This window comes from Rana temporaria, chromosome 3, assembly GCF_905171775.1.
Source record: "Rana temporaria chromosome 3, aRanTem1.1, whole genome shotgun sequence".
In the NCBI taxonomy this organism is placed as follows: domain Eukaryota; kingdom Metazoa; phylum Chordata; class Amphibia; order Anura; family Ranidae; genus Rana; species Rana temporaria.
Genome location: NC_053491.1, coordinates 182,263,862 through 182,281,775, shown reverse-complemented (window position 1 = coordinate 182,281,775; position 17,914 = coordinate 182,263,862). Strand labels below are relative to the sequence as shown.

Genomic DNA, 17,914 nt, shown 5'->3' with positions numbered 1-17,914 from the left:
TGACCCCATATGAAGCGGCTTCCAATGGGGGCACTTGGCGGGTGGGAGGAGCCAGGATCCCCAGCGGGGGACCACAGAAAAGGAGGAGAGGAGTATAACATGTTTATTATTAAAAAAACAAATCAAAAACAAAAAAAACCTTTGCAATCACTTTAAATACACACTTGCATATGCCAAGGCATACCTTGCAACAACCACAACAGTGCTCCTGGAGCCCGAATATCCAGGAAAGTTGTAGGTTGAACCCCTATTCCACCTCCTGCATCACTTTGAACAGTCAATAGTGTGTTGCGGTAGGTGTGGATGTGGATTGCTGCTGGGTGGCTGTTTCTTGGTATCACCACCCTATCCTGCCCATGATTACTGTGACAGTTTATTACAGAACCCCGATAAAGGGTAAATATACAATTAGGAAGAGTTTTTTCTTTACAGCATCTGTAGTACACCCCCTGTAATCTTCTGGAACATGTCACAGTTTCCATAAGATTTCCCAGCCATTCACAACGTGCAGTGCAGAGTTTGCCCGGCTGTGAAACCACAGACGGGCGTCCACACTTGCACTGCCGACGCCACAGAGCGGAGGGGGAGAAATATGCAGCCTCAGGCGGCCACATCACTGGACCGCGGGACAGGCGAGTGTCTGTTTATTAAAAGTCAGCTGTTGGGCGGACAATTTTCTGTTTGACTTCTTTGATCAAGGGATGTTGTGCGGGAAGGCGCCTACAGTGCCTTCAACTAGGGGAAATTCAATCCGTGTATTGTCAGCTTAAAAGTTGAATAGCTATATACATGCACAACATAAGTATTAATTGTTGGTAAACATATATATATATATATATATATATATATATATATATATATAAATAAAGAGAAACAGAAAGAAACCACTTGCGGTTTAGTTCCAAGCTTATAACATGCAAATTAGTAAGTAGGATACTTTATATGCCAGCATCAGTATTTATCAACATCATGCCTTTTTCCATTCAGATTTCTACTTCAGTAATACAATCAATAAAAATGACTTGCATTTTCTGTGAAATTGCTTGCAAACAAATACATACTTACTGCAAAACGGATTTATTTCATAGCATGAACCGTAAATTTGCATTTGTTAACAAAAAACTAAAACTTGCAAGAATGCCAGCACGAGAAACAAAAAGACCAGCAAAAGTCCAACGTTAATGTGAGACAAAAAAAAACCCACTCAGTGGATAACACTTGGTTAATATACACACATTTCTTACTTTCTGCCGCTGGAGTTGTAATAATTATTTGACAGAGATGAAGGAGAAACCTTTGGTAATGTTGAAAAATTTGGAACACCTGAGGACCTTCAAAATATGAAAATGAGCAATTAGAGAAAAAAAAAATGTTGGCATCCTGTAAGGTCTGGTAAAATAATCCAAACATGGATCTCAGGCCCCGTACACACGACAGAGGAACTCGACGTGCTTGGCACGTCGAGTTCCTCGTCTCGTTTTGGGATGAAGCCGCCGAGGAGCTCGGCGGGCCGCCTTCTCCTATAGAACAACGCGGCCAACGAGAAAATAGAGAACATGTTCTCTATTTTCTCGTCGAGCTCCTCGGCGGCTCCATCGAGCCAAAACTGTACAGACGACAGAGATTCTCGGCAGAATCCGGGTTTTGACCGAGTTTCTCGGCGAATTCTGCCGAGAATCTCTGTCGTGTGTACGAGGCCTTAGAGCTTCAGTTCAATAAAATAAATGGTGAAAATATTTATAACTAGCAGAATACCTTTTCATTGTTGTAATATTTGGAAGTACTATACCCTTCTGAAATATAAACATCGGAGTATTTTGGGTATACAATATGTGATTCAATCTGAAGATATACCGGTAGGTCTATAATATTAATGAATATAGTTATGGTAAAACTCCCTTAAAAGTTTCTAATTGGTCAGTGCTGTCCAGGCGATGGTGGCCATTGGACGACTTGCGAGAGGCAAGTACAGCAGGGACTGGGGGATGGTGCAGGATGTCTGGTGGTCGTTCACCTTGAAATAAAATCTGCAAAGGAGACCCAACACTTTAAAATGTGGTGGCTGCATCACTTTTTTAGGCCCCCCCCCTTTAGTTTCACCTGGTGACCCTGCCAGCAACACACTCTGTCTTAGCCCTGGTTCACACCAATGCAATTTGTTATGCGATTTGACAGTTCAAAATCGAATGACAAGTTGCACTCCATTTGCAGCAATGAAGCCGGCTCGCAGTAACTTTGAAAAAAAAAAAAAAAAAAGGATTAGTGCGCTACGTTTGAGATTTCATTGCAACTTGCATTGACTTCTATTAGATGAAGTCGCAAATCATACTGATCGACAGCTTTAAAATCAGCCGGTCAGCAGTGGCTAGATTTGGCTACTGCATTTGCACAACAAGTCCAAGGCTGTTGTTTTTACAGCTTGAAATTGCCATTTAAAGGGGAAGGGGAGTGGCAAAAGTAAAGGGAGGGAGGATAGTGTTTGCTACATACATCATGTGTACCCTGGTGAAGATCTTTTGGGGTGTACATGGCACTCCTAAGGTACAAGACTGCTTAAAAGCCAACAGAAGGCTAGAATCACGTCCTCTCAAAGTGATAAATACATTTTCAAGGCAATCTGGTATGTCAAATGTCTTTAAAATGTATTCATCTCTTTTGTTAAAGTGATTGTAAAGGCAGGAGGTTTTTTGTTAATGCATTCTATGCATTATAAAAAAAAAATGCCTTCTGTGTGCAGAAGCCCCCCCCCCCCTTACCTGAGCCCCATCTCTGTCCAGTGATGTCCATGAGTGTCTCGGACATCTAGGACTCTATATCCTGATTAGCTGAGACACAGCAGCGGTGCCATTGCCTCCTGCTGCTGTCAAAGTCAGTTAACCAATCATGAGAGAGACGGGGTTGGGCAAAACTGCAGCTCCATGTCTGAATGGACACACGGACATGCAGCTTGGCTTGGGTGCCCCCATAGCAAGCTGCTTGCTGTGGGGGCACTCAACAGGAGGGAGAGGCCAGGAGCACCCGAGAAGATTGGGGCTGCTCTGTGCAAAACCACTGCAAAGAGCAGGCAGGTATAAAATGTTTGTTATCTTTATTTAAAAAAAACAAAAAAAAAACGCGACTTTACAATCACTTTAATGATTAATGCAGCCGAGAAGCTTCCTCACCATGTTAAGACAGTAAAAGAAACGTAGAGCTATTCAATGGTGATCAAGGGTGCCAACATCTAAGCAGCAGGAATGACAATGCAGCAGTGATTTCACTACAAAAACAACAGCATTGTCATCATATCAAAGACGCACTTTCCAAGGTTCTCTTGGCAGCATCAATAGGCTTTTACAAAATGTTCCAGGGTATATTTAAAGAGAAACCCCTACCTTACTGGTATGGACAGCCTAGATCACATGCGACCTAATAGTTTGACCAGAGTTCTGCTTTAATGCTCAGATACTAACCAAGGGTTTCCTATATGAAACATCCCCAGTACTAATCTCTTTTCAGAAAGCTTCCCCTACATATTGTATATATATTTTATCATTTTATTTTCTTAGCTTAAACAAGTAGAATGCCGCGTACACACGATGACTTTTCGGCATGAAAAAAAATGTCATTTTCAGCATGTTCAAAAAACGACGTTTTTCCAACTTCATCATTTTTTAAATCCACTTTATTTTTATATCTATTCTTATTTCATACATAGATATGCCTATTCGGCATCCATTACATTTCATTTGACATACATTATACCATATTATACCACATTTTTATATTCATATGCTATTCCAATTTACGTCTCTATATTTTTATATCCCCCACCTCCCCCCCCCTGTCCTCTGCACTCTACATAGAAAATCTATCCGTCACCAATTTTGGTGGTGCGACACTCACATCTCTCAACCAGGAATACCAAATCTCCTCAAATTTACCCTCTGCTTTCCTTCGTTTGTAAGCCAGGTGTTCTCTTCCCAACAGGGAGTTGACATATGCAATCCATTGCTTCCCTGTGGGGACCCCAGGAGCCATCCAATAACGTGCAATGAGTTTTCTTGCCAAATACAACAGTCTTGTTACCATATAGTACTTTCCTTTTGTAAACTCTCCAGGGTCAATGGCCCCTAACAAGTATACCAAAGGGTCCAATGGGACTGGTACCTGTGCCACTCTGGTGATACACTGTGATACTTCCTCCCAATACCTGTGAAGCTTTGGGCATCTCCAAATCAAGTGTATGAAATCCCCCTGCTGAACTTTACACTTTGGGCACATAGGGGTATCCCTTCTTCCCCATCTATGTAGTTGTGGCGCTGTTCTATAAGCCCTGTGTAGGATGAAGAGTTGCGACAATTTGTGCGACGCAGAAACAGATACCGCCGGAACAGATTCAAGCGCCCTCTCCCACTGATCTCCATCTATCTCCCCAATGTCTTCCACCCACTTCCTACGGCTTCTAAGGGAGGCATGAATTGTTGCTAACAGTCCCTCATATATTTTTGTTATCAGTCCTCTCCTAGCTTCTGCTTGCAGAACCGTCGTCATCAAAGGTGACGGTGAAGTCTACACCTATGATCGTGTTTGTTGTTGTTTCTGTAGAGCATGCCGGAGCTGGAGATACTAATAGAAGCCCCGTGGGGCTAATTGATATTCTCTACACAGCTGATTGTACGTTTTCAGTACCCCACCCTCATACAGCTGTGAAAAGAACCAAATTCCCTTCTTTTTCCAGGAGGTAAAACCTACTAAATCCTGTAGCTCTACATATCTAGAATTGTTCCATATTGGAGTGAATGTTAACACCCCCTCTGTCCCCACAGTCTTCCGTAGCTCCCCCCATACCTTTCTAAGGAGGGTTCCTGTGGGTGCTGCCTGTGGCAAACTGGGCAAGCCCATCTCAAGATGGGAGGCTGCCTTCAATGTGGGGGCTGTTCCGATTACCATATTTCTATTCGGGTCCTCTCTTTCTTCCCATCCCCAACCCGCCAGCTGTTGTATCTGAGAGGCTAAAAAGTACGTATCTTTTCCATATTGTAAAGTAGTTAAACTAATCCTGGCTACCTTTTTCTTCCATATCAACTCCCGCATCTGGGTATCAATTCTTTTAAACCATTTATTCGATATCCATATCGGTGAATTATGGAAGATGTATAGGAGTTGTGGAGCCCATACCATTTTAATTAGGTTAGCTCTCCCTATCACTGATAAGGGGAGTTAGCACCAACTGTCGCATTTCTCTCTTTGCTTTGCCAGTAGTGGACCTAGGTTCAGCTGAAGATATTCAGCCGTATCCGGGGAAACCACCACTCCCAAATAGCAAAAGCTACTTGATATAGTAATCTGCCCTGCTCCCACAGGTAACTGCTCCCTCAATGGATCAATAGGCATTAATATTGATTTGGACCAATTTATATTAAACCCAGAGAAGCTTCCAAATTCTCCTATTATCCCCATTGCTGTTCGCAGCGATGCTGCCGTATCACCTAGATATACAAGTATATCATTTGCATATAGGGAGATTTTTTTCCTCCCTCTGGCCCCTACAGAACCCGACCACCTCCGATGTATTTCTAAGCAGAATCGCCAATGGCTCAACTGCCAGGGCGAACAGCAGTGGGGATAAAGGGCATCCCTGCCGGGTGCCTCTATGTAGCTCAAATAGGAGGGAGAGATTATTATTAACTCAGAGTCTAGCTCTAGGCTTAGAGTAAAGCACCTTTACCCATTTTATAAACCTATCTCCCAATCCAAACCTAGTTAATATTTCCATGAGGTAGGGCCACTCCACACTATCGAACGCTTTGGTAGCATCCAGTGACAGAATAGCCCTACCCCCTGGGTTATCCACCGACACCTGAATATTCATATATAATCTTCTTATGTTATCGGCCGTTGAACGATTAGGTATAAAACCAGACTGATCTTGATGCACCAGCCTGTCTATAACATGCGATAGCCTTTTGGCCAGAATTTTAGCTAGAAGTTTAACGTCCGTATTTAATAAAGAAATTGAACGTTATGAATCTCGAGACAATTTATCTTTGCCTGGTTTAGGAAGTAATATAATTATAGCCTCCTGCATACTGTCAGGTAGAGTTCCCTTTTCCACTGCTTCAGATAATGCTTCCAGCAAGGGCTGCAATATAACCTCTCCATATTGAGAGTATACCTCCACTGGTAAGCCATCTGGACCTGGGGATTTATATTACACGGCCCCTTCAAGCGCTTCCCTCAGTTCTGCCAGTGTGATAGGGAGATTTAACATCTCCCTATCCTCCTCAGCCAGTTGGGGGATGGGGCAGCCCCGTAAAAACAAAGCCATCTCCGAGTCTGCATTCTTGGTTCTGGAGGAATATAACTCCCTATAAAACTCATAAAAATCGTCTAAAATATCAGAACTAAGAGTATGTATCTCCCCAGATTCCGCAACTTCATCATTAAAAACGATGTTGCCCACACACCATCGTTTTTGAAAAATGATGAACAAAGCGCGGTGACGTACAACACGTACGACGGAACTCTAAAGGGGAAGTTTTTTTAGCCTTTGGGCTGCTTTTAGCCGATTCCTTGTTAGTAAAAGACGATTCGTGCTTTTTTGTCTGTTACAGCGTGATGAATGTGCTTACTCCATTATGAATAGTAGTTTTACCAGAACGAGCGCTCCTGTCTCATAACTTGCTTCTGGGCATGCGCGGGTTTAAAACATCGTTTTTGCCCACACACGATCATTTTTTACAACACGAAAAACAACATTTTTTTTTCAGAAGCCGAAAAACAATGTGAAGCCCACACACGATCATTTTAAATGACGTTTTTAAAAATGTCGTTTTTTTTTCATGCTGAAAAATGATCGTGTGTACGCGGCATAAGTCTCAATGAAATGCAAGTATGAAAAAAAAAAAGGTCCAAGCCATACTTGAGATGAAATATAGGATGACATTTTAGATACTGTTTTTGACATTGTTTAGACAACAATATTTTTTTAATTTAGATAATGATTGCAGACATCTCCTCCCAAGGCCATCCTGCAGTGTATAGGATCAAAGGCACAGTTTCCTTTATAAGCCAAGCTAATTTTCATGGCACTGGGGACCCATTCATTATCTTCTTGGATACTGGGGACCTCTCTACCCCTGGAGACTATATCCTGGCAGCTGGAAGTCTCCTCCAACAATAGGAGGTGTCTATATCATGCAGACAGTGATGTCGACACACGTAGAAAGACCCCGGGAAGTAAAGGAGAGGGATCGTCACATGTCTGTGGCTTCAGGAAAATAAAATGGGCTTTTTTTTCCCCCTTCACACCAGTGGTTAGGTAGAGGGAGTGGAAGAGGGGTTACTAATATCCTGAAGTTAAGTGTTTGCAACCCTTAAAATTTTTTTAATAAAATTGATCTCAAGCATGAATAGCAAAGCGATTGTGCTGTGTAATTTGGCCCCTTGTATAATTTAAAATACCTGTCTGATCTTGCCTCATTCTGCCCTCCCCCCTGTAAACTGACCACGTTTATCGTAGCTGCTGAGCCCTGACACCATGGTCAGTTTAAGTGCCTCCGTCATCCACTGTCTCCCCTCTGTCGTTGCCCCCCCCCTTCCCTCCCTGCCAGTCAAGCTAGTGACAGTGCCACCCTGCTCCATGCAACTTCCCTTCCTGCTACTATATTAACTTGGTTAGATTCATACAATCCCCTCTATTAGATAACGATATGTGCCCCACTATATGTGCTGTATAATAAATATGCAGTTTTTGACCTTATTTCAGAGTGCCGCTTATGTGACCCCCCCCCCCCCCCCCCCTCACTCTCCTCCTCTCCACCTGGCTGACCCCTCCCGCTGTCAGACTGGGAGAGGACAGTGGCAGGCCATCGCGTGAGAACCAGGAGGTTCTCTGAAATAAAGCAGAAATCCTGGTTTTCAGGTTCTATACAATTCATACACTGTATTGCAGGAGTATGCAACCTGGGGCCCTCCAGCTGTTGCAGAACTACAAGTCCCATCATGCCTCTGGGAGTAATTGTAATTGCCAGCCTTGCAATGCCTCATGGGAAATGTAGTTCAACAACAGCTGAATGGCTCCAGGTTGCCTACCCCTGCTGTATTGTATACCAATCACATTTCATAAAGTTAAACTGAAAGCCTCTCTTGTGGCAAATGTAACTCTACAAATGGTACCCTCCTACATATGTTACTTTCTTGTCTCAAACTGTACTGTTATGTCTGTATTTATTATCATTTGTGTGATCTTACTTGTTCTCAATTGATATATGCTTTTATGTCAAGCTCATATGCCGAGTCCCTCATTTGGGGCTCTTTTTGAACATTATATTTAATAAAAATGTATACTTTTTTATCAACTGGTATATATTTTTCATTTTTTGCTGCAGCACAAAGCCCCTAGGGGTAATTTTCTCTTTCCTCTTGTCTCAAACTGAAGAAATATTTTAGCAAAACACCCAATAAAATGGGAGTATTATTAAGATGAAAACAGAACCTTCCCTATTAACCCAAAGGAAAGGCCGCCCCATTGGGTGAAACATATCAGAAGAGCAGTCCTGGGGGGCAGGACCATGTGCTGAACCCCACTGACTGATTAAAGTACAGTATTGCCTATGAAGAGATCCGGCTACAATCACACAATGAGGCAAATTAGTTAGTCAAACCTAGTGAGGTACGCATGCACTATATTGTCAAAAGTATTGGGACACCTGCCCGCACATGAACTTTAATGGCATCCCAGTTTTAGTCCGTAGGGTTCAATATTGAGTTGGCCCACCCTTTGCAGCTCTAAAAGCTTCAAATCTTCTGGGAAGGCTGTCCACAAGGTTTAGGAGTGTGTGTAAGGGGAAGGTTTAACCATTCTTCCCGAATCGCATTTGTGAGGTCAAACACTGATGTTGGACGAGAAGGCCTTGCAGTCTCTGCTCCAATTCATCCCAAAGGTGTTCAATCGGGTAGAGGTCAGGGCTCTGTGCAGGCCAGTCAAGTTCTTCCACCCCAAACTTGCTCATCCATTCTTTATGGACCTTGCTTTGTCAACTGGTCCAAATCATTTGGTGGAGGGGAGATTATGGTGAGGGCTTGTTTTTCACAGGTTGAGCTTGGCCCCTTAGTTCCAGTGAAAGGAATTTTTAAAGGCGTCAAGACATTTTGGACAATTTCATGCTCCCAACTTTTCCAACATGACTGCTCACCAGTGCACAAAACAAGGTCCATAAAGACATGGATGAGCGAGTTTGGAGTGGAATAGCTTGATCTTGTGTGCTTAGATCAGAAATATTTGGTGTAACAGCTTATATCAGAGTTTCTCAACTAGGGTTCCTCTAAAGGTTGCTAGGGGTTCCATGAGCAATGACCATTTTGTGCCTATCAGAATAGTTCTCACCGACAACAGTTATCTTTTTAGCCCTCTGTAAGGGGTTAATTATTCCCAAAGACCACAAGTGTAAGGAGCATGCTTCCCACTAACCATCATACTAATGCTTGGACAAATTTGCTTTGAATCTAGGAGCCAGCTAAGAAACTTGGGAGCCATTTTTCTTTTAACCACTTGCCTAATGGTTACTTTTACCCCCTACCTGCCCAGGCCATTTTTCAGCTTTCAGTGCGGTCACATTTTGAAAGACAATTGTGCAGTCATCCAGCACTGTACCCATATGAAATTTTTATCATTTTTTCCCCCCACACAAATAGCTTTCTTTTGATTGTATTTAACCACCACCGGGTTTTAATTTTGTTCACTAAATACATGATAAAACTATTTACAATGTGGTAGCTGTGCTAATGTTATCGTTGTCAGAACAGAATGGTACATACTGGAATTCCCCTTTAAAAGATACTAAACAATGGCTAATCTAGTCCAAAAATAAGCTTAAGACAATGGCTTTGAAATAAGAAAAAGCAAAATGTGTGTACAGTAATTACAGGATGAAAACCCAATTTTCCTGCTCTTGTCTGTGCATGTCACATAATATTCTACATAATTAACTAGAATGCCAAACTGTATTACGAGTGCACTTTACTGAAATGAAATATTATGATAAAAACAAAAGAACACACGGATTGTGAATTCTTATGTTGACTGTACATTGAGAGCTATGACTGTCTGATAAGGGGATTACAATAGATTTCCTAAAAAAATAGACTGTATACACTCTAAAAAAAAAAACACTACTGTTATCTCAGCGACTCTCTGGATCTTGGAGGACTGGAGTAAAATCTGGTCTAGAATAGCAAAATGCTCCTCCAATACATCCATTCTGGAAACAGCATATAAGATTCTCATTCGATGATATTGGGTACAAACTCGATTAGCTTATGCTATCCAGACTTCCAGTAAAGATGCTTCACTGGGTGTGGCCTATATGGAGACGCACTACATACTTGGCGGTCTTGTCCCCAAGATTAACCACCTTTTGGTCCAAAATGTTTGGCCTCCTTCAAACTCTGTTTCATATACAGTAAATGTCCCAAAAGATGCAAGTATGGCCCTTCTACACCATACAGTTCCGGGCCTTTTTTTCAAACAAACAGAAATTAGCTACATATCTGTTCCAGTCGGTAATATAAAAATGATAGCCAAAGTCTGTAAGAGGCCCACAATCTATTTTAGAAGGCGATTCTAGTTAAAGTAATATTAAACCTTAGGTTTTCTTAAACTAAAACAAACATGTCATACTTACCTGCTCTGTGCAATGGCTTTCCACAGAGCAGCCTCGATCCTCCTTTTCTGGGATCCCACACTGGCACTCCAGACCCCTCCTCTTTAGTGAGTGCCCCAAGGTGAAAGCACAGAAGTTTTTTTTTTACCTTAAAGCGGTGTTCTGCTACCCCCCCCCCCCCAAATAAATAATTAAAGCCAGCAGCTACACATACTGCAGTTACTGGCTTTTAATATCAGGACCACTGACCTGTCCTGGAGTCCAGCGATGTCGGCACCTGCAGCTGATGTTTCCACCAGCTTTTAGGGTGCTGCCACCGCCATTGCAGGTAAGGGTACCCTGGCAGTGTAGCCTTTCAGCTTCACGCCGGGAACCCTACTGCGCATGCGTGAGGCCCGCTCCTCTCTCTTACTGGCCCAGCGGCTGGAGGAGGAGGGAGCCCTAGCCGTGACGTCACCACCCACGGCTGATGTTCCTGAAAGTGGGAAAGGATACCTGTCAAAGACAAAGACAGGTATCCCCCCCCCTCCCCCCGAAAGGTGGCAATTGTAGCACCAGAGGGGGGAGGAATCAGATTAGCGGAAGTTCCGCTTTAGGGTGGAACTCCGCTTTAATGCATTAAGGTAAAAAAAACTTGAGGCTGTAGAACCACTTTAATGAGAAACAATCCAGTATTCAAAAAGACTCCTAATCTAAATTTCTTAAAATATGGGAAAAATGGTTTACTTACACCTTTTCATCTTTGAATTATTTTAGCCTTCTAGCCCACTTGTTTGGCTCCCAGACCTGAGCCTGAGGGGGATATATTCTTAGGTACTCCCTTCCCATAACCTACACCCCCCCCCCCCCCAGTCCCTGATCGCTTGCTACAATTCTGGCCCCCTGATCTCCTTGTTTAACCCCTCTCATCCCATGGTGTTTCTTTAGCCCTCTTATCTTAGCAGTTTTCCCAATAACTCCCCCCCCCCCCCCCATCCACCTGACTTTCTTCTGTCTGGACCACTTACCTATGATTATAGGCCCATGAGAGGCCCTTAAAAAAACACATCACCTTAGGCCCTGCTCATTTAATACTGACTGTTTTTTTTACATATGTTTTAGCCTCTGCGTGGACGCGCTTGTTATTATCCCCCTCTAAAACCAATAAAATGAGAAGGGTGAGTGCTTAACCCAATACCACGATCAAAAAGAAATGTACTCTCCCATGAGTGGTTTTTACTAGAGGAGATACTTGGTAGCAATTATACCTGATAGATAATGTAGGTGGAGATTTGGGGATCACCTTCATTTTTATATTGATGGTAGGTGGGAATGTCTTCATCCTACTATGTGAGGAAGGGCGTGTTGCACAAGGGAAAGACAGGAGGGTGGGGGGAATTTAAGTTGTTTATGTATCGTTAGTCTGGTCCTTGTGACCTGTTGAGCCTGGGTATGCCCAATAGGATCTATGTTGTATGTATTATTCCTTTTTCAAAAATAATAAAAAAAGAAATGTACTCCCAGGTGTACAACAGACCAAGGAACCCATAACTTTTGTGGGCTATTGTCAATGACCACCATTTTGCTCTATAAACCTCCCTGGCCAGGATTAGTTGGAGAAACCATGGCAACAGCAAGCAAGGTGAAAAGCTCTATTGGGAACAAATAGCTGAAGGTTTTGTAGTCAACATGCAAATCTATTTGAAGCATAAAGTATATAAGTTAATACAGGTTTAGACATTAGAAATGATATGATGCGGCATATAAGCCAGATAAGTATTGGTCAGCTGAACTCTTTATATATGTTGCAGCTCCATTCACCGCTCTTCTGTCTGCCCTTGGGATACAAAAAGTGGAATTTATGTTGTTCTATTAAAATGTACAGACCGACCACTGACCATATTTCCCCAAGCTAGGGGTGCGTGGGTGTAAACGAAAAGAACAGATTTTAATCTGCTTTGTTGCCTCAAACCAATTTACTAGTGCAGTTTTTATTTACAAAACAATAAATAATAAATGCATATATATTTTATTTAGGATGCAATACGATGTATAAAAACCTTATTATGTAATCAGTCTACACCGACATGCTAAAACAAAGTGTTTATACAGTATTGTTTATTGCAGTATACTTGCTGACATCTTTTTAATATAAAATAGATCACTGCATTTTTTGACATCTCAGACCGACCTAACAGACCTGGTTTTAAATAGAACCTATACCTTAATGTTCCCAACAGTTTTCAGAACATGTCCATCCAGAAGTTATTTTTATACATAATGGCCATTAGCTAAATTGGACACAAAATTGCTTTAGAAGCTCGATTCCCAACTCATCCATAAAAAATAAATAAAAAAAAAATACAAAAAAAACTTACTTCGGCATAGAACCTCTTGGCCACTGTCCATCTGGATTTTTCTGTTCTATTACTAGCATCTGTGTAATAGCAATGATAAAAAAAAGTAGATAAAACATACAATATGAAAGAAAAATTAAAACTAATCCCATAACATAAAGAACATTGCAACATCACATAAAGAAAGCTACATCCATTGCTGTCTCAGGAAGAAAAGCAATTTAAAGTAGATCAATGGAATTACAAGTCTATGGATAAAATGCTGCTGGGCTTAGAGGTTATATGGAGACGTCTTTCTATACTGAAGAAAATGCTTTGTTCTTCGGAAAACTACGTTCAAAAGGATAGCAAAATGCAATTCGCTGTGTTGACTTCTCTTTAAAGATTTTTTCCATTTTCCATTTGCAAAATGTTTCTGAAATATTTTTCAAACATCACACAGATATGCTAGTTTACCCCTTTTTATTTTTTATTTTTTTCCATATACCTAATAATATTTGCATACCTTCTGTGTAAACAGGAAAGGATTTCTACCGTTGTTATGTTTCTGCCTAGATAATGTTTGAAGTACTGTAAATGCATAGCCAAAATTGTCTTTCTTAGTTTGGGATAGACAGAGCACAGATGTACCAACCAACAGCTCTTGGTTGGCACAGGTCTAATTTTAGCATCATCTCTTAGCCACCAAAAATCATATCAAATTCATTGCGTTATACCTGTCCTTGATACAATCCAGCATCTTGTATAGTGCTTTCAGGTTTATGCAGAGGTTCAAATGTATTGCTCATGTATTTGTTCCACAGTCTGGTCTCTTTATCATCTGGAATACTAAATGTTCTTCTCATCTCCTTTTCAATCATATCTAAAAAATAAAAAAAATAAAAAATATGACATCCTATTTAAGCCTGCATATATTTTTTTCTGAATAAAATGCCTTTTCAATAAATTAAAGATTAAAGCAAAACTTTACCTCTTGGTGTCCCCACAATATACTCGAATGCTGGCTACAGCGCGGACCGGAATTGGTCATCAATAGACGTCCTCCCAAGCACGAGCAGCCTGCGTGGCCCCTGCAGGGCGCGTGCGGCTTGCTCTGTGATCAGCAAGTCTATGAGACTCGCTGGATCACAGAACGGAGTAAGAGGTCGGTCCCGACCCCTTACCACGTGATCAGCTGTCAGCCAATGACAGCTGGTCATGTAATGTAAACAGAGCCGGTAATTGGCTATTTTTTCTCCTCTCCCCAATCAGGGAGAGCTGCAGACAGCTCATCTGTGCCAATGTGTGCCACCTGTCAGTGCCACCTATCAGTGCCCACAGTGCAAAATATAAAAGTCACTAATCAGTGCCTCAAACAGTGCTGCCAATCATTGTCCCCTACCAGTGCTCAGTAACACCCATCAGTGCCGCCTTACCTGTGCCTATCAGTACCGCCTTATCTGTGCCACCTTATCTGTGCCCATCAGTGACACCTTATCTGTGCCCATCAGTGCAGCCTATCAATGCCCACCAGTGCTGCCTCATCAGCGCATATCAATGAAGAAGAACAATTACTTGTTTGCAAAACATTTTTCAGCTATTTTTGTTTGTTTAGCAAAAAATAAAAACCCCAGAGGTTATCAAATACCACCGCGCAATTGTCATTTAACCCCTTAACGCCCGCCGCACGACTATTTACATCCGCAGAATGGCACGGACAGGCAGAAGGGGTGGGGGGTCCGATCGGGACACCCCCCCGCTGCGTGCGGCGGGCAGGTTCCCTCGGGGAGCGATCCGGGACGACGGCGCGGCTATTCGTTTATAGCCGCTCCGTCGCGATCGCTCCCCGAGGCTGAAGCACGGGGAGAGCCGTATGTAAACACGGCTTCCCCGTGCTTCACTGTAGCGGCGTATCGATCGAGTGATCCCTTTTATAAGGGAGACTCGATCGATGACGTCAGTCCTACAGCCACACCCCCCTACAGTTGTAAACACACACTAAGTGAACACTAACCCCTACAGCGCCCCCTGTGGTTAACTCCCAAACTGCAACTGTCATTTTCACAATAAAGAATGCAATTTAAATGCATTTTTTGCTGTGAAAATGACAATGGTCCCAAAAATGTGTCAAAATTGTCCGAAGTGTCCACCATAATGTCGCAGTCACGAAAAAAAAAAAATCACTGATCGCCGCCAATAGTAGTAAAAAAAAAAAAAAAAAAAAAAAATTTATAAAAATGCAATAAAACTATCCCCTATTTTGTTAAACGCTATAAATTTTGCGCAAATCAATCGATAAACGCTTATTGCGATTTTTTTACCAAAAATAGGTAGAAGAATACATATCGGCCTAAACTGAGGAAAAAAATATGTTATATATGTTTTTGGGGGATATTTATTATAGCAAAAAGTAAAAAATATAGCATTTGTTTCAAAATTGTCGCTCTATTTATGTTTATAGCGCAAAAAATAAAAACCGCAGAGGTGATCAAATACCACCAAAAGAAAGCTCTATTTGTGGGGGAAAAAGGACGCCAATTTTATTTGGGAGCCACGTCGCACGACCGCGCAATTGTCTGTTAAAGCGACGCAGTACCGAATCGCAAAACCTGGCCTGGTTATTTAGCTGCAAAATGGTCCGGGGCTTAAGTGGTTAAAGTGCATTAGAGCTGAGAGCTGAAAATTGGTCTGGGCAGGAGGGGGGGGGGGGTTTAAGTGCCCAGTAAGAAAGTGGTTAATACAGAATTAAACAAAGTGAAATACTTTATGTCCCTTTTTTGGCTCATTTAGGGCACAGAGATAGATCAAACACTCAGCAATAATTGTAACAGATAAGATCATGTCATCTATTGCTAGTAGGCACATTAATTTCCGACAGATCACTATCGTTAATGATGTTCCTACAAAGATGTCACATTCAGGGATATGACATTCTCTATTGTTTCTCATTTTAGATTTCCCACTCTTTGCATAGTTTTTGTTCTGAACTTTTGATCTGCAAACGACTTACCTATTGTGTCCGCTTTACTAAATCGCCTCGTTACCACATTGTTCATATTGCCATTCTCGCACAGTTTAAGTTCAGTTAAGTAAACTTCTACTTTGCAGTGCTTCACAAACATTCCCTGTTCAACTACCTGGAAAAAAAATAATACAAGTCAGTAACAAAAAATGAGGCCAGTATACCTTTAGATCTATAAATGAATTCAGAATGGTGCCTTAGCAATTTGCATTGCTGTGCTGGGATGAAAGATCAGTTTTCACCCGAGGCGTTATCATGGAGTCTATTTTCTCCCTGTGTGCCCAGTCTCCTTCCATAATCACAAATATACTAGCATGTTAAGTGGTCCTAGAGGGCTTTTGTAAGACTGTTGTGGGAATGGTAATCTGTTACTACCTCCAGGGAAAGCACTTGATGGTTATGGTTTTATATTCTGCGTAAAAGTGCTTTGAAAACTGTTGACACTATAAAAATAAAGGTAATAAATAAAACTTAAAGCTGAACTCAGGTCATGGTAAATAAAAAAAATAAAGTCATTAACATACTAATACAATAATATTGGAAAATATACCTTAAATTTAATAAAGAAGGTGCCAACTCAATATTTGTGTATTTAAAGTGCAGCAGTAGAGATATTTGCCAGCACACCATGGAACGACATAAATAGCATCCAAACGGATGTTTTATTGCATGATCACAACACAAAGAGTGCAACATTTCGGACCCGCGCAGGGCCCCTTCGTCAGGCATGTGATGAAGGGTCATCACATGCCTGACGAAGGGGCCCTGCGCGGCTCCGAAACCTTGCACTCTCTTTGTGTTGTGATCATGCAATAAAACATCAGTTTGGACGCTATTTATATCGTTCCATGGTGTGCTGGCAAATATCTCTACTGTAATGTGTACCAGTATCCAGCTGGTTGTTGCTACGAGCACCCAAACCCAAGAGCAGATCCAGGAAAGTGTGCGATGGGAATATGAAGTATGATTTAAAGTGCAGCAGCCCCTTCAAGTGTGAAACACACAAAAAACAAAACAAAAAAAAAAACGTAACCAATGTAAAGATATGCGCCTCATTCCCTCCAATCCTATCACTTATTATTATGATTTGTATATTCTTAATTTATAAAACCAACAGTGTTCAAATCTTCCAGTATACATATAAAGTATATCATCTTCTAATTCATCTCTAGTCCATATCCATATTGTCCCAGACACTGTGCCTTTAAAACGCGCTTGTGCGATAAAATCTCATAACATTGCTCCACCATGTGTAGAAGAAATGCGCACCCACCAACCATGTATGGCCTTCTCAGGACCTCACCTCGCTTCTCAAATGGGTGTAGATAAACAAGTGGAATAAATCCACCATCACTAGGAACTCCAGCCCCGATATCCTCTCATAGCAAAAAAAGATCCACAAGCAGAATAAAGTATTATTCTCATAGTAAAGTATTTTTATAAAAAATTAGAGATTAAAAGTATATAAAAATTCACTCACATTTATCAGGTGCTTTAAAAGCAGCAACAGCATGAACAGCCTCTAAATGTAACACCAGCACCTCCACTCACTATGCAGAGTCGGTGTGCACTCCAAAGGACCGGAAATCAACCGGAACTGGCATCAGGTCTATTTGCAGCGGCGTAGCCTCAATGCATTTCATGCGTAGGCTTCCTGATGACACACTACATGTGAAATACATTGAGGCTTCGCCACTGCCAATACCTTTGTTACTTCTGGTGGAGACCTGGCGTCAGTTCGGTTGATTTCCAGTCCTTTGTAATACATGCCAACTCTGCATAGTGAGTAAGGTTTTTCTGATTTTTAATAAAAATACTAAAACTATGAGAATATTACTTTATTCTACTTGTGGTTCTTTTTGGCTATGAGAGGATATCGGGGCTGAGTTCCTGGTGATGGTGGATTTGTTCTATTTGTTTATCTACACCCA

At 41.7% G+C, this 17,914-nt stretch overlaps 1 protein-coding gene across 2 annotated transcripts in view; it reads right to left on the bottom strand.

Annotated features, from left to right (window-relative positions):
* USP15 (ubiquitin specific peptidase 15) overlaps positions 1–17,914 on the bottom strand; it is a 117,545-nt gene that overhangs the window by 66,055 nt on the left and 33,576 nt on the right. The window contains exons 4-7 of one of the 2 annotated variants that reach the window (XM_040343928.1): positions 15,972–16,098; positions 13,699–13,844; positions 13,004–13,062; positions 1,245–1,331 (exon numbers count right to left, since the gene is read on the bottom strand). In XM_040343928.1, coding sequence (XP_040199862.1) covers positions 1,245–1,331; positions 13,004–13,062; positions 13,699–13,844; positions 15,972–16,098 — 419 coding nt within the window. The remainder of the gene's footprint in view (positions 1–1,244; positions 1,332–13,003; positions 13,063–13,698; positions 13,845–15,971; positions 16,099–17,914) is intronic. The other variant, XM_040343929.1, reaches the window with a different exon arrangement.